The sequence below is a fragment of the Sus scrofa genome, chromosome 1 (genome assembly GCF_000003025.6).
Source record: "Sus scrofa isolate TJ Tabasco breed Duroc chromosome 1, Sscrofa11.1, whole genome shotgun sequence".
Taxonomy (NCBI): Eukaryota; Metazoa; Chordata; class Mammalia; order Artiodactyla; family Suidae; genus Sus; species Sus scrofa.
Genome location: NC_010443.5, coordinates 222,412,270 through 222,437,771, shown reverse-complemented (window position 1 = coordinate 222,437,771; position 25,502 = coordinate 222,412,270). Strand labels below are relative to the sequence as shown.

The window sequence follows — 25,502 nt, the reverse complement described above, 5'->3', positions numbered from 1 at the left end:
TATATTTAAGAATATAGGTTTTTCATCTTCTTGGTTCAGTTTATTCTTAAGCATTTTATTCTTTTTGATTCAATTGTAAATGGGATTGCTTTCTTAATTTCTGAGAGTTCATTGTTGGTATTTAGAAACACAAATGAGGAGTTCCTGCTGTGGCGCAAGGGCATCGGCAGCTTCTTGGGAGTGCTGGGATGCAGGTTTTATCCCTGGCCTGGCACAGTGGGTTAAGGATCCAGCATTGGTTGAAACTGCAACTTGGATCTGACCCCTGGCTGGGGAACTCACATGCCGTAGGGTGGCCAAAAAGAAAAAAAAGAAATGCAACCGATTTTGTATATTGTATCCTGCAGCTTTACTAGAATCATTTATGAATTCTAATAGTTTTTTAGCAGTCTTTAGTATTTTGTATATATAATACCATGCTACCTGCAAAAAGTGACAGCCTTATTTCATTCTTGCTCATTCAATGCCTTTTCTTTTTTTCTTGCCTAATTGCTCTGGCTAGGACTTCTAATATATGATGAATAAACCTGGTGAGAATGGACACTCTTGTCGTGTTCCTGATCTTAGAGGAACAGCTCTCAGCATTTCACCATTGAGTATTTTAGTTATGGGCTTGTCATCTATGGCCTTTATTATGTTGAGGTACATTCCCTCTATACCCAGTTTGTTGAGTTGAAACAGTTTATACCTTAAATAATACATCCAGAGAAGGTGGACCATGTGAGCTCAGGTTCTGTTTTTGTAGCAAACATCAGGGTATAAGTGAGCTAAGTTTTATGTATTCCCAAGGGGCCACTGTGGGCTCTTTAAAATATTGTAATATATTTGTTGTTAAAATAAATATCATAATTTGAAGTCAAACCAAGGATTTGAAGCCATTTCTTACTCTAACAGTAGTTACACAGAAAGACAGCGATGAAGTCATAGTTTTGAACAGCAGGGTAAATTTATGCGAAATTTCATACCTATGCCCTTCCTTCCCCTTCTGGTATGGAGCTGTTTTCATTTGCAAGATAAATCCATGCCAAGAATTCAACTGGACATGACCTAAAATCGCTTTAATCTTCATGTGTACCTTGGAGGAATGAAGCTTGTTTTCCTTGGCAACCTTGAGTAGCTAATCCACGCAAACCTCACATTCATGAACATGGGCTTTCTTTAGAAAGAGCAGTTCCTGTCATGGCAAGGCCATTAACGAACCTGACTAACGTCCATGAGAATTCGGGTTCAATCCCTGATCTCGCTCAATGCGTAAAGGATCTGGTATTGCCCTGAGCTGTGGTGTAGGTCACAGACGCAGCTCAGATCCCGTGTTGCTGTGGCTCTGGCATAGACCAGCAGCTACAGCTCCAAATGGACCCCTAGCCTGGGAACCTCCATATGCTGAGGGTGTGGCCCTAAAAAAAAAAAAGAAAAAAAAGAAATAGCAATGAAGTTTATTAGAATACAGTGTCAGATACAGCTTGAGAAACATATGGTAAACCAGTTATTTAACACAGATGTCAAACATAAGGCTGGCCTTATTATCTTTAGAAGCTATGCAGAAGATGAAGTAAAATCTAAGTATTTCAGGGGCAAGAAAAATTGTTCCAGGCAATCAGACTCTATTACCAGGAGAACCAAAAAGAGCATTCTAAGTTTAGGTTGAGGACAGGATGTCATAAATCATCATTAAGAGAAAGCCCCAATTTGAATATGAAATCATGTTGTGTATGTGTATGATATTTGTCATGTGTTTGCTTTGCATGGGGCCCAGGTGCCACAGATTAGGTGAGTCCATTTGACAGACCAGAAAAACGAGGCTGGAGTCAACAAACAAGTAGGTGGCAGAGTCTGGATTGAAAGTTTAAAACTAATGTAAAAACTCAAGTAACTTGTCTGTATCTTCAGAAAGAGGCAAATAAATCATTCTGAATAGTGGCAAAGGATCTACTCATTCAGGAAGTTTAACATATCGAAAGCTTTAAAAAATATTACACGTTTCTTGCCTCCTTTAACATATGATACTGAACATTTACAATGTTTTCTTGAAAGCTCATCCTTGATAGAGCAATACCATAGGTGTGAAGTTCCCGGGTCTGAGGTATGGGGACACTGGCCCCAGGCTGTGGTGCCTTTTCAGTTTGGTTGTCAGAACCTGATATTTATTCTTCCCCTGGCTGCTGTTCTTGTGCTTCCAGTCTTTTCGCTGCCTTAAATGGGAATCTCCTGGGGCCTTAGAATCTAACTAAACCTGTTAGAATTGTATGTAAAGTAAAAGTAAGAAGGCTGGAAGGGCCACACAAGGAACAGCTTTATGAGCACAGATTCCCTGATTTCCATTTTCATGTTACTGCAGCCCAATTAAATGCTTCTTTGGGTAAGCGAGGGACAATGAAACTTTCATTAGAAGCAAGAGATAGACATACACAGTTTTTTTTTTTTTTCCCACAGGTACTTGAAAATTTTCCACTGGACTAAAAAAATAACTTATTTTTGAAGAAAGACTATACTTTAAATACTCAATTAGCATTTGTTTCTATTGTCCTATTTGTAAGCTTTCTTCACCATAGTGCAGTGTGTTTCTGGTTCTCCCACTGCAAGAGCCTTTGCTACACATTTGCATAGACTAGTCACTAACAAACCTTTTTTTTTTTTTTTTTTTTTTTTGTCTTTTGTCTTTTTAGGACCTCACCCAGGGCACATGGAGGTTCCCAGACTAGGGGTCTAATCCCTGGCCTATGCCACAGCCACAGCAGCACCAGATCCAAGCCGAGTCTGACCTATACCACAGCTCACAGCAACACCAGATCCTTAACCCACTGAGCGAGGCCAGGGATTGAACTTGCAACCTCATGGTTCCTAATCGAATTTGTTTCTGCTGTGCTACGATGGGAACTCCACTAACAAATCTTTCCTTAGTAAGAAAGTAACACAATAGGAGCCTAACTTTGGGTGAGTTTGAAAGTTCTGAGCCCTGGTTTCTTCTTGTGTAAAATGCAGGTCAATAACAATTCAAAAGAGGTCATAAAATGTGGGCTGTTCTAGTCCTTATGGATGCTGTAACAGAATACTATACACTGGACACCTTATAAACAAGTTTATTTCTCACAGTTTTGGAGGCTGGGAAGCCCAAGATCCAGACCCCACAGACTGGGGATCTGGTAAAGGCCTGCTTTCTGGTTCATACACAGCCATCTTCTCTCTTATAAGGGTACTAATCCCATTCCCAAGGGCTGTGGCTGGTGGTTGGATCAACAGCTAAACGTTCAATCCACAGCGCAGGCCTAGCACAGTAAGGGCACAATAAAAGATGCTTATATGAATATGAATTCAACTGAAATTCAAGTAGAAAAATATCTTAAACCATATATTTATTCTGTAACTTAAAAAAAAAAAAAAAAAAAAAAAAAAACACCTGTTCATTGACATCTCCTCTACTGGAGGGAATTCAAGTAGCCTGTTAAGATGCCGACAGGACCATTAAATGTCTGAATTGAGAATCAACTATATTTTATCCATTTCAGCCTTCTCAGTTAACATGGGAGTTGTCCAGGAAGTTGGAAAAAAACTTGCCCAGAGACTGCTACTTTGGGGCTTAGCCAAGTGTAGGACCAGGGTTCCTTTCATTTACAAACATCTTTCATTCATGTGGCCCTTCACAATTTAAGCATCTCAGCTCCATTACCTTATTATACTACACCCATAAGCTTATGGAGAGGGCTTTCTCCTCTCATCACTGGGAGATTTTTTGCATTTTCAGACCAGTGCTGCAATAGCTTATTGTACACTGACCCTTAAAAAATATATATATGTATACACACAGGTAAATGTACGTACAAATATGTGTCCATATAGAAGACACAGCACCACATCTCCCTGTGTTACCCCGCGTGGACCACACCCTGCAGTCATAAAGCACAGAGAGAAAATGGTCTTGGGTGTGAGAATTCTCCAGTTGCCACTGATGCTTCAATACTAAAGCGTTTAGAAGTGTTTACACTTTCAAGAGGAGCAGGAACTTTTTAGGCTACCCTTTTTTTTTTTTTTGCTTTTTAGGGCCACACTCGGCATATGGAGGTTCCCAGGCTAGGGGTCACATTGGAGCTGCAGTTGCCGGTCTACACCACAGCCACAGCAACTCGGGAGCTGAGCCAAGTCTGCGACCTACACCACAGCTCATGGTAACACCGGATCCCCAACCCACTGATGGAGGCCAGGGATCAAATCCGCATTCTCATGGATACTAGTTAGATTCAGTTCTGCTGCGCCACAATGGGAACTCCCTTAGGCCACCCTTTAATGAGTCTCATTTTGAGACAGGATGGCGAGGCTGGCCAGTCTCACTTCCTGCAGTTTTTGTAGTTAAGTCCTTCAAAGAATGAATAGTGAAGCCAATTCATTTCTCCCCCTGGTATTTGTCCTTCTTATTTTTCTTTGTTGTGTGGTTATACATAAAGTTATGGACATACAGACATTACAAGGGATCAGGGGTATCACATGAGGAAGGAAAGCAGACAAATCCAAAAAAAAAAAAAAAAAAACCTCTATGGAAATTAATCAGGGGCAGGGCGAGAGGCGACACAGTCTTTTCACAGAGCAGCTACACACAATATAACTGTCCTCAAAGGCAAGAATGGAAAAAACTAGCCATTCGGCTGAAGGCCAAAGCTGGGGTCTTGGCTGTAGAGCTTTTAATGTCTTTAGCACTAGGCTGGGCAGCAAGTGCCTTTCCCAGAGTAGGCCAGAGAAGATAAGTCCAGTTTGGTTTTTAAGGCCGTCGTCAGCTCCTGGCCAGCAGCTCGTGGAGGGACACACCGTCGTGGGAGTACACCCAGTTCTCCCCGTCCAGTCGTAGCGCTTGGGGCCACTGCAAGACAAAACACAGAGTCCATGGGGACAGCCCTTTAGCAGAAAGTGCCACCAAGAAACTGACCGCAGTGAAGATCTAGAAACTTAACGACTGTGTGTGTGACTTCTTGTCTTAGGGTCTATTTAAGAATAATTAGGGGCATTCATGTTATGGCTCAGCAGGTTAAAAACCCAACTAGTATCCATGAGAATGCGGTTTTGATCCCTGGCCTTGCTCAGTGGGTTAAGGATCCATCGCTGCCATGAGCTGTGGTGTAGATCCCAGATGAGGCTTGGATCTTCCCTTGCTGTGGCTGTGGTGTAGGCCAGCAGCTACAGCTCTGATTTGACCCCTAGCTTGGGAACTTCCATATGCTTCAGGTGCGGCCCTAAAAAGACAAAAGGCAAAAAAAAAAAAAAAAAAGAAGAATTAGGGATTTTCCTTGTGGCACACACAGCTGGTTAAGGAGCTGGTATCACTGCAGCAGCTTGGGTCGCTGCTATGGAGTGGGTTTGATCCCTGGTCTGGGAACTTCCATATGCAGTGGGTGAGGCCAAAACACAAACAAAAAAAGAGAATAATTACACCATTATCCTCTGGAACAAGTCACAGGACAGTTGTCAAGACCTAAAAACATTATAGCCCCATCGATGAGTCTCCATGTGTCACCTTCTGATCTTTTGCTTTTCCTGATTCACAATGATACCTGCTAAGCCAGAGCTGTGTCTCCTAGATTATGGCCATAATGGTGACCGTTGTGGTCACCACTGACCTGGTTTGATTTGTCCCTTACCTGCATGATTATCATTTTCGTACATTCCTAACATTGTGCAATCACTACTTCAAGCTATTCCAAAACATTTTCATCACCCAAAGGAAATTCCATACCCATTAAGCAGTTACACCCTATTCACTCCTCCTCAGCCCCAGGCAACCATCTGTATTATTATTCTTTTGATAAATTTTTTTGGGGTCTTTTTAGGGCCACACCCATGGCACATGGAGGTTTCCAGGTTAGGGGTCCAACTGGAGCTGCAGCCGCCAGCCTACACCACAGCCACAGCGATGCTGGATCCGAGCCATGTCTGTGACCTACACACAGCTCACGGCAACACCAGATCCCCAAGCCACTGAGCGAGGCCAGGGATCCAACCCGAGTCCTCATGGATACTAGTCCGGTTCATTAACTGCTGAACCGTGACGGGAACTCCTGTATCATTATTTTTAAAAATAATTTAATTTAATTTTAAATCCATGAAATTGAGAGTGGGACGGGCTAGTTCGTCCACCTCAAGCTCCTCCAGTGAAGGGAGGAGCGCTGTGTTTGCAAGGGCCCGGGTGTGCCGGATGTTGCTGTGTCTTGTACACAGCTTGTGCCCATTAATGCCACCTCCTCTCAGCCTAGGGGAGGGGCATGTACCTGAAGTTAATGGGGTACATGATGGCACCATGAGGGAGGGGTGGAAGAGGACACTTCCCAGGGGAAGGGCTTGAGTCTACCTGCGCACTCAGGACAGCTTTTCCAAAGTCCACACTGGGAGGGGTTTGCCTGGGAGGAGGAAGACCTAGACAGGAAGCATCCTGGGGGTTATGCAAACATCAAGGATTTCTGTCGATCAACCAAAGGCTGGGGTTTGAACACTTTCCTAATAACAGGGATGAAAGGGCCAAACCAAAAGGACTGGGCTTTTGTTTAATATGCACAAACAGCTGGACACATAAAAACATAATAATCTGGGCCAGATTTAGAGAACGTTCCCTTGGCTCTGGACTCCAATTTGCTGCCTGGAGCCAGGCAAACGTGAGAAGCCCAGGCTCCTGCATGCTGCCCAGGGCTCTGCGCACAGCCCTGAGCACTGATGTCCAGGTGTCCACCCAGTCCTCTCCTTGACCCAATCCCACAACCTCCTCAAGCAAGGTGGCATTGCCACCATTCCTACCAGACCTGAAAAGCTATCAATTAAAAAAAACCAAACAAACAGAATATCAGAAATGTAGCCCTAGGAAAGATTATTTTGGACCAAAGTGAAAAATTAAGTGGAAAATATATATATATTTTTAAAGGAACATAGTATCCATGACAGTAAATGGCTGCTTGGCAAATTTTCTTTCCAGATTCCCATCATGACTTACAGATTTTTTAAAAAAAATGACAAAATCTTGCATTTCTCAAAATTTATTATGATCCAGAAGTAGATGCTTCTAAACTTGCCTGAGATAGGATCCTAATGCTGATAGGTGAGTCCAAAAAAGACAAGGACTTTTTCAGTCTCCAGATATAACACCAGGGGACTGTCAGTGGAGCTACCACAGCTGGTTCTGATGTTCACAAAGCTACCGATCCCCAAAGCTGGATTTGAGCAAACCCATCCAGTTTCCCGTGCTGGTTCCTCTGAAGTTGGAGGAAAAGACTGTACAGGCGCATGCATGGTCATAGTTAGGGTCAGGGCCACTATTTAAGGCCAAAGAGAACAGGCTAATTGGCCTCCGTGGGGTAAACACTCCCCCCTCCCCCAGCCCAACTTCAAGTAAACTACCTGGGTCTAAAAAGCAAGACACACTCTGTGAATAAAGGCCTTGCTAGAAATGACAGGGATTCCTTGGAGTTGTTTGTGTTGAATTATAACATACTTCCTAGATGAGGTTGGAATGAAGGAAGCATAATACTTTATTTATTTTGAACAAAGACTCACACACCACAGCACCATCAACAGTACATTATGAACTGCCTAAAAATGATGTCAAGATTGGGGCAGGAGAAGAGTTAAATACTTTTTTTTTTTTTTTTTTAATGCAAATACCATTATCCTTTCAAAGAATTCCTTGCTAGTTATATTTGGGTCTTTCTCAATTCACAGTCAGTGCATTCTCTTAGGAAGGGCTAATGAATGACCAGGAAGCCTGGTCCGAGAGCTTTTTTGTGGGCGTCTCTCTTTGACTTTCTTACAACCACTTCACCAGCAACTAGAGGGGTGAGGGACCCTCTCTCCCTGGCCTGTTCTCAGGCTTTGAGACCCAGCTCAGACCAGCTCCAATACAATCTTTTCTTCAGCTTGATTGAAAGCACATCAATGGGAAAGGCAGGAGAGATTCAATGCCTAGGCATGGCCTTTTAAAATGTTCTCCCACCTCCATAGAGCACATGGCCCAATTCTGCAAATGGAATGGAATTCAACCAACCTTTAACTGAGATTCTCAAAACAAACCAGAGGGCAAACGTTAATGTGCTTTGAAGACAAAGTACAACTTGTTCAGATGCTGCAATAGCACAAGTGGCTTTGTCAAAGGGATGGCAATGATTTAATAGAGGAAAAACTGTGTAGGCTAGGTTCCGAAAACTTTTTGCTTCACATCTTGTTAATGTCCCAATATCTGCTTGTGGCAGCCACGTTATCACCAGATAGAAGTTACAAAACCAGAGTAAACTTCCCCACTGAGCCTGAGACATACTGTAAAACATCAGGAAAGGTTTGCTTACATAGGGACTAACACACAAAGGTGACTTTTTTCTTTTTGGCTGGTTTTTCTTCTTTTTCTTCTTATGACCATACCTGCAGCATATGGAAGTTCAGCTCAGGGTTCAAATCGAAGCCGCAACTGCTGGCCTACACCACAGCCACAGCCACGCCAGACCTGAGTCACATCTGTGACCTACACTGCAGCTAACGGCAACACCAGAACCTCAGCCCACTGAGTGGGGCCAGAAATCGATCCCGCATCTTCATGGATACTAGTGGGGTTCATTACCACTGGGCCATGATGGGAACTCCTTGGCTGCTGTGTTTAGCAGCTTGGTGAAGGATCTCAGTTCCCAGACCAGGGACTGAACTTGGGCTGTAGCGATGAATGCGCCAAGTACCAATCACTAGACACCACCAAGGAACTCTCAGAGCGATACCTTTCTTTCTTTTTTTTGGTTTTTAAGGCTGTACCTGTGGCATAGGGTGATACTTCTGAAATAATCCATAAGGTCATGTTTCAGAGAAGCTATACATAATGAGAAGTTTTGACTCCTGAACATACCTGGATGGTGAAGATAACCAGATTTGCTTGTTTGGGGTCTGCTTGTTGATCACGTAGGTTCCTAGATCTCCACCCAGTTTAATGGTTAAAACGCCACTCTGGTGGATCAGGTGGGAAAAAAAGCATGAGGAAAAAAAAACAAGACAAAGTTAAAATTGTGTCACAGTTGCCTCCTATTTTGTTGTATCTCCACACTCTGCATTTATACCAGTTCACAACATACAACATAAAGGACTGTCTTCAGTGTCTGAATTAGGAGATTAGGCAGAAAGAGCATGGCTCTCGGAATCGGATTATGATTAATCACAATGACACCCACATCGCAGAGGGCTTCCCCTCATTCCCTATGAGGTGGGCAAGGCGAGAATATCCTTATTCACCTCCCAAGGGGAGGAAACAGGAGCTCAGAGTGCTAAGTGGCTTGTCTGGGGATTGCAAATGGCAAACGGGAGATCTACCTGCTGATTGGTGCCTCAACCCCTCAACTACCCACCAGAACATCCTAGGACATTAAAAAATGCAGCTACAGCTCCGACTTGACCCCTAGGCTGGGAACCTCCATATGCTACAGATGTGGCCCCCCAAAAAAGATCAAAAAAAAAAAAATGTAGACGCCAACTCTACTGGACTCCCAGTCCAGTCAGCCCAATCATCAGGCAGGACAAGTTCATGACCAAAGAAAGGAAAAAAGGCAAGAGAGAAGGAAGGAATCAAACCACTTGCTTTGCCTGTGTAGCAATGGCCTGAGCTCTGCTGATAGAAGGCAGACACTCCGGACTAGGGTTTTCACCCCAGACCTGGCCCCACTGGTCTCACCAGCTTCTTAAATGGCCCTCTCCAGCTTTATTTTCCTCTCTAGGAGCCTTGAATTCATCTAATAAATGCTTATTTAAATTTGAAAACCCTCTTTCAACAACCAGGACTGAGGTCTCTCTAGAATGCTCAGCATGAGAAAGAACCAGCTTAAAGCCAGAGAACTGGGCACCTCTCTGCTCCCCATCCTGTGCATAGGCCACAGGTGCACGGCAGCCTTTCTCTGGGCCTTTTAGAGCCCCATCCACCGCCCCCGGTGGTTCCTAGAGCATTTTGTGTTTGGTTCGCAAAGGTGGTAGAAGTCAACTGTGGGTTGAAAAGGTGGGGAAAGTGCCAATAATAACATAACTGATAGGCAGGGGATGAGGAAGACACTTTTTTGGGGGGGCACATCCACGGCATGTGGAAGTTCCCAGGTCAGGGTTTGAACCCACACCACAGCAGTGACAATGATGGATCTGTAACCTGCTAGGCCATCAGGGAACTCCAAGGAAGACACTATTGGATTATATATATATTTTTTTCCTGATTTAAAAAGAAATGTAGTGAGGAGTTCCCACTGTGGTGTAGCAGGTTAAGGATCTGATATTGTCTCTGTGTCAGCAGCAGGTTCAATCCCCAGCCCAGCACAGCAGGTTAAGGATCCATTGTTGCTGAAGCTGGTGCGTAGTTTGCAATTGTGGCTCAGACTCTGGGAACTTCCACATACTGTGAGTGCAGCAAAAAAATAAAAAATTGTAGAGACAATGGGAATACAGATGGTATAATAAGCAAAATGAAAACATCAGGGAGTTCCCATCGTGGCTCAGTAGACAACGAATCCGAGTAGGAACCATGAGGTTGCGGGTTCAATCCCTGGCCTTGCTCAGTGGGTTAAGGATCCGGCGTTGCCGTGAGCTGTGGTGTAGGTTGCAGACATGGCTCGGATCCCGTATTGCTGTGGCTCTGGCTTAGGCCGGCAGCTACAGCTCCGATTCCACCCCTTGGAGTGGCCCAAGAAATGGCAAAAAAGACAAGAAAAAAAAAAAAGAAAACCAATAAAAATAGTATCTACTGGAGTTCCTGTCGTGGTGCAGAGGAAACGAATTGATTAGGAACCATGTCCTTAACCTGGACTTGCTCGGTGGGCTAAGGATCTGGCGTTTCTGTGTGCTGTGGTGTAGGTCACAGACACAGCTCGGATCTGATGTTGTTGTGGCTGTGGCGTAGGCCGGCAGTTGTAGCTCCCATTCAACCCCTAGCCTGGGAACCTCCATATGGCGCGGGTGCGGCCCTAAAAAGCAAAAACAAACAAAAATAGCATCGACTATTTTTCACCATCTACTTTGTGCCAGACACTGTGCTTTGCACTTTGTATAAAACTGATCCCTCCGTGACCATAACCATTGGAGGCAGGAGTCATTATCCCAATTTTACAGATGGGGAGAACAGAAGGACAGAGTAACAAGGAAATCTTAGTAACTGGCGGAGCTAATCTTAAACCCAGGACTGCTTAGGTCTAAAAGATGCTGTTCTTTCCATGAGACCAAGTGCACTCTCAATTCTAGTAATTAGCGGCAATATAAGCTGTTCACTCTTAGGTATCAGCTGCCAGCTTTTACTTTTTTTTTTTTTTTTGTCTTTTTTTCCCCGCTATTTCTTGGGCTGCTCCAGCGGCATATGGAGGTTCCCAGGCTAGGGGTCTAATCAGAGCTGTAGCCACCGGCTTACACCAGAGCCACAGCAACGCGGGATCCGAGCCGCGTCTGCAACCTACACCACAGCTCACGGCAACGCCGGATCGTTAACCCACTGAGCAAGGCAGGGACCGAACCCGCAACCTCATGGTTCCTAGTCGGATTCGTTAACCACTGCGCCACGACGGGAACTCCTCAGCTGCCAGCTTTTAAATGCATTTTTTTTTTTTTTTTGGTCTTTTTAGGGCCACACTCGCAGCATATGGAGGTTCCCAGGCTAGGGGTCGAATCAGCTGTAGCTGCTGGCCTACACCACAGCCATAGCAACGCAGGATCTGAGCAGCATCTGCTACCTACACCACTGCTCACAGCAACACCAGATCCTTAACCTACTTATCGAGGCCAGGATTATGCACAGCTGCACTCAACCACGCCCACTCCAGTTCATCATGTGTAATTAGATTTCTTTCTTATGCATTCTCATGGTTACTAGTCAGATTGGTTTCTGCTGAGCCGGGAAGGGAACTCCTTAAATGCATTTTTTTAAAAGGGCTAGGAACACAGTACTACCTAAGTTTGCTTTAAAAAAAATTATTTTCCTGAAACCCACCTGTACTATTTTGTTAGGACCACCTTTCATTTAAATTTTTTAAAAGAACTATATAATTTAGTAGCTTTCAGCATTTCACAAAGTGTTTTCATAATGTGTGCAAACATCCTCACTATCTACTTCTGGACTATCTCCATCACCCCAAAGGGCCCCTGCAGCCAGCAGCAGTCCCCCTCCCCACCTCCATATAGTTTATGGCTTTTCTTTCCATGTGATCAGGCTCAGGGAATCAAGATAAAATTTCTTCTATTTTGACCTATTTGTGGTCCTTAAATGCCCCACTGTGTGTGGACTCTACACCCAGCAGGTCCGTGATGCAGAGGAAAAGGCAGGGGGCCAGGTCTAAGATGCATGGTCTCAGTCCTTGGGACAACATCTGCTCCACCTCCTGCAGAGACAGTGCAAGGGCGAGGAGTGGGTGAGCTGAGGTGCTTCTGGGAAGGTCACCCTGATGCCTCTCAGCTGGGACTAGGGCCTGTCCCCACAGCCTCTGTGCTTTCCTCACCCATCTGAGTTGCCGGCTCATTTGCATGGCCACCTGCCCCTTCCCTCTACTACTTTCAGCATCTTGAGAGCAGATTTGTCTTTTCATCCTAGCACTTTCAGTATATGTGCAAAATACCAATGGATTTTTTTTTTTTTTTTTAATTGTGGATGAGTGAATGGAGTGCACGGTAACCAGGCACTGTGTTAATACCGCCAGGAAAGGCAAGATTATGTACAGCTGCACTCAACCATGCCCCCTCCAGTTCATCATGTGTAATTAGATTTCTTTCCCCAGGAAGCCAGACACTGTTTCCAAAGGAAAGTGCCAAGAGGAGGAAGAAAACTAGCTGCTTTACCAGTTACCCAGGAATCCTTAATGCCTTTTCTTTTTTTTTTTTAAGGGCTGCTCCTGTGGCATATGGAGGTTCCCAGGCTAGGGGTGGAATCAGAGCTGCAGCTACCAGCAGCCACAGCATCTCAGAATCCAAGCTGTGTCTGTGACCTACACCACAAGTCACCGTAATGCTGGATCCTTAACCCATGAACAAGGCCAGGGATCAAACCCATCTCCTTAACAGGTCCGTTACCCTTGAGCCATGACGGGAACTCCCAGTTCTGAATGCTCTTGGAACTGTCTGCAGGTAGACCAGATAAAGAGAGCCTTTTCTCTTAGTATTATTACTAATACACATTGCTAACATATACATACTATATTAGTAATATAATTGTTAGTAATTTCTCCATTAGTATTATTCCTTAAGGGGCAATCTGAGTTTCTATTTCAGGAGAATGGTGCAAGGGAGTGAGGAGGAGAGAGGCAATACTTAGCAGCTGCTGAGACCCAGGCACTGACCAACAGGAACAGCCCCTGGCCACAGCTGGTGAGGCTTGATTCCCCATGGTCAATATCAGTGGAAGCAAAAATAGCGATTTCTGCTGTCACCAGCTCACTTGTAGAAACAGACACATGGGGGAATGGTATGTGGAGTTAGGGGATTTCAAATATACGCAAGTGGCTTCCTCCGCTCCTAAAACAGATGCTGACTTCCCCTAAAGGAATAAGAAGAATGACTATAAATCACTTTTATCTACATTATTTCATGGGATCCTAATATAAACCTGGAGAAGTAGAAGTTACTGTCATCCGTCTTACAGCTGAAGGACCTGCCCTGACAGGTAATTCACTTAAGTTGTCTGGGAAATAGAGTGCAGATCCAGGATGCTAAACAGACCCTCTGTCACCAGATCCAAGAAAGTGCTGTCTCTGAGCTGGGGTCTGTGATCCAGGACCCAGAGGTGGTTTGCAAAGAGCCCTGGAAGCAGCATTTGTACTCATACATATGCAGAGAAGTTTTTCTTAGGAGGGTCCAGAGCACTCAGATTCTCATGGGGAGGGCGTGTATGTCTCCATCCCTCAAAGGTTAAGAAACCTCTGCTCTATGGCAATAACATGCAGACAGCTAAGTGAATGAAGGACATGGCAGCAAGCAAATTCTCATTAAAGTATCTAAGAGGCCAGGGCTCCACCTAGAAAAAATAGGGAAGGTAGGTTGGAGGTTAACTCTTTAAATAGCATGTTGCTTCTCAGTCTCCAGAGTCAAGTGCGCCAGACTCTGGGGTTGCCTAGTGACAGGAGGGATTTCTGGATCTGGCAGGCAGTCCCCTCTAATGACCAGTACCAGTAAGGGGTGAGCCTAGACCCAGACACTGACACCCACCACGACCTGCCCCCCCTGACAGGATGACACAATAGCTGAGAAGCTGCCCACTTTCCCAGTCCACAGGAGGACACAAAACAAATGTGTCCTGGGTGTGTCCTGGGTCCTGCTTTCATTTGCCTACTTGGCCAGCAGCAAGCTGAAAAAACACCTTTAAGTGCCGAGTGGCATCAATGAAAGCATGTTTTGGAAAAGCAGGTGGGCTCCATTCCATTTACTTAGTCCATCAACATTTATTAAATCCCTGCCGTGTACCTGGCAGTGTTCCAAGCATTGGGATACCAAGAATGGATGGTGTCCCAGCTGTCAATGAGCTCAGTGTAGCCATAGGAGTTGATGTGTAAACAGATGCCTCCAACACAGGGTGAGCTGTGCTTCACAGAGTCAACCTCAGAGTGCTGGGCAAGGGTGGTGTCTGCCTGGAGCATTTGGGAGGGCCTCACAGAGGGCGGGGAAAGACTATATTCCAACCAAGCACAAGTAATGGTGTTGCAGGTGTTCTACTGTCTCTAATGTAATTTCAACTGATTTTTTTTTTTTTTTTTTTTTGCCTTTTCTAGGGCCGCTTCCCGCGGCATATGGAGGTTCCCAGGCTAGGGGTCTAATTAGAGCTGTAGCCACCGGCCTACACCACAGCCACAGCAACGCCGAGGGATCCGAGCAGCGTCTGCAACCTACACCACAGCTCACGGCAATGCCAGATCCTTAACCCACTGAACAAGGCCTGGGATCAAACCCGCAACCTCATGGTTCCTAGTCAGATTCGTCAACCACAGAGCCACAAGGGGAACTCCTCAACTGATCTATCTTAAACATGAAATACTTAAGTTAGCACCTGAAGGATTCTAGTCACCGGAGGGTAAATAGCATTTCAAAGTACTAAGAAGTCTAAACTACAGAGGCAGCCACTATAAGCCATTAGCCTTCTACATCGACACTAGAGAGTTTCCTAATTAGCAAATGATTGGCCAGAAAAAATTCTTCTCTAGTTAGTAGACTGACACCCAAGGTACAATGTATAAACACTCAGGTGCCTCTTCCCTTGCGAGAATGGGTTACAGACTCTGGAAAGTTCAGCAGCTGACTCACCCTTCCGAGAGACACTTGAAGGAAGGACCCACCAATGAGCAGAAGCTTTTGCTGCCTGACTCAGTGAGGTAAGCAGAATCCAGCTACTAGAATACTGACTGGCACTTTGCTTCTAATGAAACATTCTCGCAAAGTACGAGTCAAGCTGGGGCTTCACTCATCTTGTAAGAACAGATAGAGCGCCTGTTTCTGTGGCATGTTAATAACGGTTTGCATGTGGGGCAGAGTGTAGCTTGGACTTGGTTTCACTATAGTTATAGTGCCTGATAAGGAGGCTGGGGGAGAGGAGACCTGTAACTTCCCCAGCCTCTAATCAGGCCACAGATGGTCAGGCTGGGGAAGCCAGTTTGTAATGGTTCCCAAGGAGCTCTGCTTTCTGAGGCTGCCTGCAAAGTATGTCTATAGCCCGGCCTGGACACTGTGGCATTTTCTGCCACTGACAGGGACCAATGAATCCACCTGGAAGGCATTCAATCCTTTCTTGCCCCATCACCATCAAGTCCCTCACTGTCCTTACAACCAGGCCTGACACTCTCTCCATCTGATGGCATCCCTTTTTTATCCAGCGCACCCAACAGCAACATCCAATACCATTTCTATTACTTTAGCCTGACAGCTGGTTGTCCTAAATAATTCCATGACTTAATCCAAAATGCACACTTCATGACATTTCCTGATATTAATTAATTGCTGCCAAGAGGATTAACCTCTGCAGGGGATTTGCTCCCACTGGCTAAAAAGAGCTGCTGCCTAAGGCCCAAGCAATAATGCTAAATCCAAAGGCAGACCCTTGCTCAAGTCTGCCACCTGGTGGCCGGCTGATACACACCGGCATCTTGGCTTCCAGGATATTGGAAGTTTCATGTAGCCTAGAGGTTCCTGCCCAGCTGCATATTCAGAATCACCAAGGAAGTGGAGTGCTTCTAAAAACTTAAAAAACTCCAATGCCTGGCCTAGGCCACACCCTAGACCAGTCAAATAAAAATCTCTAGGAGGCAGACCCAAGGATGCCTACTAGAATCTCAGGTGAGCTTTTCAAAAACATGCTTCTCAGGAGTTCTCAGATGCCCTAGCAGGTTAAGGATCTAGCATGGTCACTGCTGTGGCATGGTTTCAACTCCCAGGAACTTCTGCATGCCATGGGCACAGCCAAAAAAACCAAAAAGCCAAAAACAAATATGCTTCCCAGAACTGCACCCTGACTACGACATCAGAATTTCCAGGAGTTCCCATTGTAGCTCAGGTTACGAAACTGAGTTGTATCCATGAGGACAGGGATTCAATCCCTGGCCCCACTCAGTGAGTTAAGGATCCAGCGTTGCCACAAGCTGTGGTGTAGGCTGGTGGCTGTGGCTCCAATTCAGCAACTAGCCTGGGAACTTCCATACACCTAAAAAAAAAGGAGGAAAAAAAAAAGAATTTCCAAGGAGTGGTGGCTATTTCTAGTCTAAACACGGCTTAGGCAATCTCTCACCCTGCTTAACAACCAGGGGTCTAGTTCATAACAGCACTGTTCACAGTAGCCAAGACATGGAAGCAATCTAAATATCCATCAACAGAGGAATGGATAAAGATGTGGTATGTATATATATATATATACACACATATATATATATATACACACACACACACACACACCCATATACATACAATGGAATACTACTCAGTCATAAAAAAGAAGGAAATAATGCCATTTGCAGTAACATGGATGCAATTAGAGATTCTCATACTAAGTGAAATAAGTCAGAAAGAGAAAGACAAATACCATATGATATCACTTAAGTGGGAAATCTAAAAAAAGATACTTATCTATAAAATAGAAATATTCTTACAGACATAGAAAACAAGCTTATGGTTAACAAAGGGGAAAGGGGGGAGGGATAAATTAGGATTCTGAGATTAACATATATATACCACTACATATAAAATAGATAACCAACAAGGACCTACTATACAGCACAGGGAACTAAACTCAATACCTTGTAATAACTTATAAGGGATGGAGCTCCTGTTGTGGCTCAGCGGAAACAAATCTGACTAGCATCCATGAGGGCACAGGTTTGATCCCTGGCCTTGTTCATTGGGTTAAGGATCTGGCATTGCCATGAGCTATGGTGTAGGTCACAGACACGGCTTGGATCGCTCGTTGCTGTGGCTGTGGCGTAGGCCAGCAGACACAGCTCTGATTTGATCCCTAGCCTGGGAACCTCCATATGCCATGGATGTGGCCCTAAAACAGCAAAAACAAAAACAAAACCAAAAAAACCTCTAAGGGAAATGAATCTGAAAATAAACACACATATATATAACTGGATTACTCTGCTGTACATCTGAAACCAACAAAACACTGTAAATTAACCACACTTCTATTAAAAAAAAGAACTAGTGGTCTAGATTAGTATTCCACATGACTGCATGATGAGATGCATCATAGTAGACAAACCTATGCCTGGGTCCTCCCTGATTTACCTTCACGGATACCGAGTGAAGCTTGAGACACACAGAGCCTGAGTGGAGCAGGGCTGGAACCAGAACCCCCCAGTCTTTTGGGCCCACCCATAACTGCTTGCTGCTAGATGCTTAACTCCACTGGAGAGGAATTCTTTGTCTCAGTGAGTGAAAATTCTTAGGGAGGACAGAAGAATGTACAGAAGCAAAGAGGTACCCCAAAGGAGACATCATAGTCTTCAAATGTGAAAGGTTTGTCTGCAAGGTCTTCAAAAAACTCTGCTAAGGAGTCCAGCGTCTCCTCGGCCAGCCTTTCATAGGTGGTATCATCCAGAGAGCTGCAGGAGGAAGAGAAATAACCCCAATTGTGTGATCACCAAACCACTCCATTTTATTAACATCAATCGACACATTTATTTTTTTACTTACATTTAAAAAATTGATGGCAAGTATCTAACATGGACAGAATAAAAATGAAAATAACATGAAAGCATTTATAGAAAAGTAAGCCTTTCTTCCCAGAGAGGCAGCCCCTATCCTCAGAGTCAGCTACAAGGAGCAATCTTTTCTGTATCCTAGAATTTTATACTCTTTTTAATTTACAAATGAAGCACTTTGCAGTTCTCATTTTATGTCTTGGAAATTGTTCTATATTAGCAGTTACGGATTTTCACAGTATTTTATCTAATTAATTCCGCTTTTCCCCTTCAGCTGGACACTGAGGTTATTTCCATTGCTTTTGTTATTAAATTCTTATTTCTTTTTCTTTTTTGACCACTCTGAGGCATACAGAATTTCTGAGCCAGGGATCAGAGCTGAGCTATACTTGCAACCTAAGCCACAGCTGCAGCAACACCAGATCCTTAACCCACTGTGCAGGGCCAGGGATTGAACTGCATCCCAGCGTTTCAAAGACAATACTGATCCCGTTGCACCACAGTAGGAACTCGTTATTATAATTTATTATAATGTGCTAGACAAACAACTATCTAATTCCAGACATTTCCATCACTCCAGGAAGGTCAGAGCCATTCCTAGACCTGGGAGACAGGACCCATGTCACTCGGACATCTCAGCCTTCAAGGAGGGACTAGTAACTGTGTAGGCTGTGGCTGCACCTGGGGGTGTGTGTGTAGAAAGGGGTCCCTGCAGATTAGGTGCAGAGAAGTGGGCTGCAGCTTGCCTGGCAGCTTCCCCCCAGAACCCATCACCTCCTCTGCCCAGGGTACCTGCTAGGCTACACTTTCCAGCCTCTTCTGCTGTTAGCTGGGGCCCTGGGACCGATTCTTTCCCACTAAAATGTGACCAAGGGACAAACGCCATTTCCAGGCCTTCCAATGCTTTTGTCCCTTTCTGTGGAGTAGAACCTGGAGAGGGTGACCAGGCCTCAACCTGAAGAGGGCAGTAAGGTGCCGATGAGCAATAGGAAAGGTGGAAGGCTCCCCAAACCACTTCTTAGAGCATGGCCAGCCTGGACTGATGGAGAAGAGACACAGATCACTCCTGGTTGGAGCCTTTACAGCTTTGGGTCTACTTGTTACAGGAGGTGGGTCTACCCTAACTCCTAAGACATCAAAGAGAATGACAACAGAACTTTGGAAACAACCTAAATGTCCAGCCATAGGGGATGGGTTAAATGAATTATGGTACACGCATAAAACATACTACTATTTCATTAAAAACAATGTGGTGAGTAGTAGTGATGTGGAAAGATGTTTATAGAGTTCCTGTCGTAGCTGAGCAGTTAATGAGCCTGACTGGCATCCATGAGGACACAGGTTTGATTCCTGGCCTCGCTCAGTGGGTTAAGGATCTGGTGTTGCAGTGAGCTGTGGTGTGGATTGCAGATGCGGCTTGGATCCTGTGTTGCTGTGGCCCTGGCATAGGCTGGTGGCTACAGCTCCGATTGGACCCCTAGCCTGGGAACCTCCATATGCCACAGGTACAGCCCTGAAAAGAGAGAAAGACAAAAAAAAAAAAAAAAAAAAAAAAAAAGATGCTTATGAGTGCTGCTGCTTAGGAAGAAAACAGATTGTATATGGATGGTTTTTTGGGGAGGTGGTTAAAAGCAAGAGGAAAGGGACAAAAAAGATATTAAAGAGAAGTATGTAATGTCTGCAGATGTTATACATGGGGGGGGGGCAGAGGGAGGAAGAGATCTCTGATGTGGAAGGGGTTTTATTTTACCCAGCATTGCCCAAAGTTCCTGTTGTCCTCAAATTCATCAAACAGATGCTCTGCTTTTTGACATTCAGAATCTGGTTGAGGCAGCGGAGGCTCACACTCTAAAAGCCAAAGTGAAGAAGAACATTACCATTTTTCAGTATATTACAGTCCATTAATGCACGGTTTAAATTCCACTACTTCTACCTTCATGAGCAACCAGGTGAAAAGTTTTCAGTGTATTCATTTCTCAGGAATTTTTTCTACCCTCTTCTGGTACATTACACCGAGCTCTCCAGGGGTCTCTTTACGCCTCTGCTGTCCAACTCAGGAGCTACGAGCCACAGGCAGCTATTTAAATTTAAGCTTATTGGAGTTCCCGTCGTGGCGCAGTGGTTAACGAATCCGACTAGGAACCACGAGGTTGTGGGTTTGATCCCTGCCCTCGCTCAGTGGGTTAACGATCCGGTGTTGCCGTGAGCTGTGGTGTAGGTTGCAGATGCGGCTCAGATCCCGCGTTGCTGTGGCTCTGGTGTAGGCTGGCGGCTACAGCTCTGATTAGACCCCCTAGCCTGGGAAGCTCCATATGCCGCAGAAGTGGCTCAAGAAATGGCAAAAATACAAAAAAAAAAAAAAAAAAAAAAAAAAAAACTCTCTCTCTCTCTATATATAAGCTTATTGAAATAAGATAAATTTAAAAGTCTAGTCACTTAGGATGGAGCATGATGGAGGATATGTGAGAAAAAGAATGTATATATGTACGTGTGACTGGGTCACTTTGCTGTACAGTGGAAAATGGACAGAACACTGTAGACCAACTATAATGGAAAAAAAAATCATTAAAAAAAAGAGATAAATTTAAAAGGTAGTTCCTCAGTCACAACAGCCATGTTTCGAATGACCTGTGGCATCCTGTGGCAAAGATAGAGAATATACCCACCATCACAGGAGTGCTAGCGGGCAGCACTGCTCCAGGTGTGCCAGGGTGCTGGGCACAGGTGGGTGGGCAGTGTCAGCAGAGCTCTTAGAATTCAACTAAAACCAGCAACAACAGGGAGTTCCTGTTGTGATGCAGCAGAAACAAATCCGACTAGTATCCATGAGGATGTGGGTTTGATCCCTGCCCTCGCTCAGTGGGTTAAGGATCTGGCGTTGCCATGAGCTGTGGTCTAGGTTGCAGATGCGTTGCCATGGCTATGGTGTAGCTCCTATTCGACCCCTAGCCTGGGAACTTCCATATGCTGTAGGTGTGGACCTATTGAAAAAAAAAAAAAAAAAAAAAAACCAGCAAAAAACGAAAAGCAGGATGTCCAGAAGAGAGGCTCTGGCAAATCTTATTAACTTGATCTGCAGGGGACACCATGACCTGCTGACATCTTTCCATATGTACCTACTAAGCATCCCGGTGCCCAGGTCTGCGGAGTGGGGTCTGCGCTGATGACCGCCAGGCCTGTGGACCAGTGAGAGCCAGCAGAGCGGATGGGGAGAGGGGAGGGAGAGCCCGGCGGAGACGGCAAGGGAGTGATGGAGAGGCAGGCTGCTGGACTCCATCTTCGGAAGGCACCAAAGGGCTTTCAGAGTGGGTGGCCAGGTTCATACTCTCCCCCAGGCACTGCAGTTGCCACTAAGAGAAGGGGCAGCAGACATGGCTACTCTCTAGCCCTCAGGGCCTCGGGCAAGCTCAGAGAGGAGGCTGAGAAGTAAGCAGAGGAGGGGGAAATGGGGGAGCAGAATGCAGATGGGCTGTTTACCAACGCTGGCTCTGAGGGAGAAGTGAGAGAGCGGCCACAGCACATTCTAGAGTGTTCACCATCTGCTGGGTAGTGTTCTCAGCCTTTACAGCAAGGGACCTGTTTAGTCCTCCTAAGAATCCTCTGAAGGAAGTACTATTAGATAGAGTACCCTTTTTGCTAAAATGTACCCCCAAATCAATGCTCAGGGCACTTTCCTGGTCATTCTTGGATGTGCAGAGAGCAACAAAAAATGTGGGTCACCTCTGCCCACTTGTTTCAGCTCCCACACTGGAAACAAGGGCCCTCTCCACAGTCTGTTTGGTGGCACGTTTTTTTCACATCTTTGTGCCTTTTGTTGGTGATTTCACTGTTGAAAGTGGCCATCGAAGTGCTGAAGTGCCGCTGTTGGTGTTTCTCTGTGCGAGAGGACTGCGATGGGCCTTGGGGAAAAAACACGTGGGTTGGATAAGCTTGGTTCAGCCCTGAGTTCTAGTGCTGTTGGCTGTGAGTGCAATGTCAGGGCATCAGCAAAATATATTAACAAGGTGTCTTTAAAAAAAAAAAAAAAAAAAAGAGGCGTTCCTGTTATGGCGCAGTGGAAACAAATCTGACTAGGAACCATGAGGTTGTGGGTTCGATCCCTGGCCTCACCAAATGGGTTAAGGATCTGGCATTGCCGTGAGCTGTAGTGTGGGTCACAGACGAGGCTTAGATCCCGTGTTGCTGTGTCTGTGGCGTAGGCCAGCGGCTTCAACTCTGATTAGACCCCTTTCTTTCTTTTTTTTTTTTTTTTTTTGTCCTTTTACTTTTTTCTAGGGCCACACCCATGGCATATGGAGGTTCCCAGGCTAGGGGTCTAATTGGAGCTGTAGCTGCCAAGCCTATGCCACAGCCACAGCAACACGGGATCTGAGCCGCGTCTGCAACCTACACCACAGCTCACGGCAATGCCGGATCCTTAACCCACTGAGCAAGGCCAGGCAGGGATTGAACCCGCAACCTCGTGGTTCTTACTTGGATTTGTTAATCACTGAGCCATGACAGGAATTCCCTATTCAGCTGTTTTTATTCACATGAGGAACAGCGCCCCAGGTTCCCTGCCTCTGTCTCTTACCTCTTCTTCCTGATCTAACATTCCCTGGGTAACTGCTGAAAGTCCCAGCTTCTGCTACCTTCTCTGAAGGCCGGGATCATACAGCCTGGTTACGAGGATTCAACAAGAGGACACTGATACTCTTAACATGGGGCCTGAGGGTGTTCAATGTCTATATTTTTTTTATTTTTTGTCTTTTTAGGGCCGCATGCACGGCATATGGAGGTTCCCAGGCTAGGGGTTGAATTGGAGCTGTAGCTGCTGGCCTAAGCCACAGCCACAGCCACACGGGATCCTTAACCCACTGAGCAAGGCCAGGGATTGAACCTGTGTCTTCACGATGCTAGTCAGATTTGTTTCCTCTGAGCCACGATGGGAACTCCTTGATGTCTGTTTTGAAGCAGGTCAGCAGAAGTGTGGGGAGGGAAGAGGTCAGAAACGAAAATCCTGTCCTTGCCCCAAAGAGTAGCTGTCTTTCTCTGCCTGAGGGAGGCAGATGGAGTTCATGGGGGGAAGGCGGTATCACGAGTGCTCCCCCAAAGCCACCCAGGTCACCCGGAGCCCTTGGACCATGTGTTGGCGGTATGTCTGCCTACTCAAGTCACCAGGGTTCAGTGATGCAGTCAGCTCAGCACAGGGCTGGCTCAAGGGAGACCTTGGAGGGAATACCAGATAGTTCTAGGCCCACAGGCTTGAGCTCAGGCCCTGGAACCACATGACCCAACAAAGGCAGAATCCTGCTGAGGCCTGGCCTGATGGCCAGCAGGGAGGCCAGCCTTCCCCCACGGGTCCCCTTGGTCCCCTGGGCCTTGTCAAACCACAAGCTTGAAGTGTGAATGGGTTGTCCTCCAGTACTGGGGAAGACGTAGCAGTACAACCACTCTTTGCATCAAGTGCGTGGAACGTTTGCCAGCCCCTCGCTCAGCAATGCCAGGCTGAAGACTTCACCCCAAAGGCAGTTCTGTCCACTCACAGGAATGCCCACTGCAGCACCACTGTAAGAGCAGCCTATAGGACTCAACCGGAGCCTGGACAAGGTGGAACATACTCACCCAACCGGCATGATCCAGCAGAGAAAGCAAATAAATGGACAGCGGCATGATCCAGCAGAGAAAGCAAATAAATGGACAGCTGTGTGCATCAACAAAATCTCAAAACTGACACTTGATCACAAGGAGCAAGTCTCAGCAGAATAAACACAGCAACAAGTCTGTGTTCTGCAGAAGGGAAGTGTGGGACCTGTGTGGCTATAACCGCCTAGTTTTCCTGAGAAGAGGGGAGATCCACGATCCCAACTTTGAGTGTTGGCAACCTACCCCAGTGTTTCTTCACAGAAGGCCAAATAACACATGCCAGTGGGAGGTTTAAGCGGAAAGTCCAAGTTCCGGAGCTCCACCAACACTGTGTGTTGGATTTCACCTGCCACCTCCATCACCAAGCCCATCCGGTCACCAGCCACTTAGAGCTGATCTCTAGTCCGCTGCCCAGGCCTTTGCCCACAAGGTCTTCTCCTGAAGGCCAGCACGGCTCCCTAACATCATCAGACCCGGATTAAACATCCTCCCAGGCAGCCTTAATCCCACAGCTTTTCTTTGGGCTTCCTCCTTTCTAGTCGTGGAGTAACTGGGTCAGATATTTCTTTTGTATCCTCGGGGGAAGAAAGTGAACTGCTGAAGACTTTATATATGTTAATTAAACCTCATGCCTGCTTGGCAAAATGGGAATCTCCTCTTCATGGAAAAGGAAGCCACGCCTCAGAGTTCCCAGGATCCCCCGAAGGGTCACCCACCATGTGGAGTCGAGGAAGGAGCTAGAATTTGGAACCCAGGCCCAATCTAAAAGCCCCGCTGCTCCAGTGACTGTGCTCTGAAAGCTTGACATCTTCACGTCGCTCGATGAAAGCATTTTTGTTCATAAAAGCCCATGCCTAAAAAAATCACTCTGATAGTATACATATTTATATAATATACTATTATATTGATATATATTTTATTGAAATAGTCCTATGTACTGGGTACTAATAGTACAGATAATATACATATAGGAATATTACAGTAACTAGCACTTAATTATTACTTAAGTTCTCGCAAAGAGGTGACAAGCTTAGAGTCACCCCTGGTCCCTAAGAGCCGACCCCGTGCACCTTCCCTGCCTTTGCCCGCGCAGTTCCCGCAGCTGAATTGCAGGAAAAAACAGTCTCTTTTCCCCGGAAAGCGGAAGCCAGTACAAAAGACTCTCTGAGAAACCAAGACTAGGGGTCTCACCGCAAGGTGCCGCCGCCTCCCGCCCCCGCCCGAACGCGGCCCCAAAGGAGCGGGTGCGAGCGCGCGTTCCCGGCGTGCGCGGCCTCCTTGTTCCGGCGTGTGGCCCTGTCGGCTGCCGGCGCAGATACTCACCGACTGGTTGCGTGCGCGGGCCGCGGCGGTCCCGGTGCGCAGACCCCGGCAGCCATAAGGCTGGGGATCTTTCGTCGGCCGCGGAGCCCCGGCGCGGGCCTGGGCAGAGCCTCGGGGCCCGGAGCGGGGAAGGAAGCCGGCAGCCGCTCGGCGTCCGAGCGTCCACATGTCCCTCGCGATCTGCAGCCGCTCCGCCCTCCTGCTCGGGGGAAGGCAGGCGCCACCTGGTGGTCACGGGTCGCAGCCGCAGGCGCGAGCTCCCCTTTTCTGTGGGCTTGGGAAACGGCCAGATGTTACACTTTAGGAAGAACTTGCCAGCCTTGCACCACCTCTGCATTTAACAAAAATAGAGAGGCTGCTTTGTGCAAGGCAGAGGGCTTATCCCTTGGGCAACATAGTGAATGCAATACTAAGGTCCCCAAC

General features: G+C 46.1%; 1 protein-coding gene across 1 annotated transcript; it reads right to left on the bottom strand.

The window, feature by feature from the left end:
- On the bottom strand, window positions 4,548-25,287 carry FXN (frataxin). Its single transcript, XM_021064638.1, is given in 7 exon segments — window positions 4,548-4,771; window positions 4,774-4,821; window positions 4,824-4,849; window positions 8,855-8,952; window positions 17,912-18,032; window positions 19,882-19,979; window positions 25,080-25,287. Coding segments are annotated over 7 exon segments (642 nt in total). The 5' UTR covers window positions 25,248-25,287; the 3' UTR covers window positions 4,548-4,688.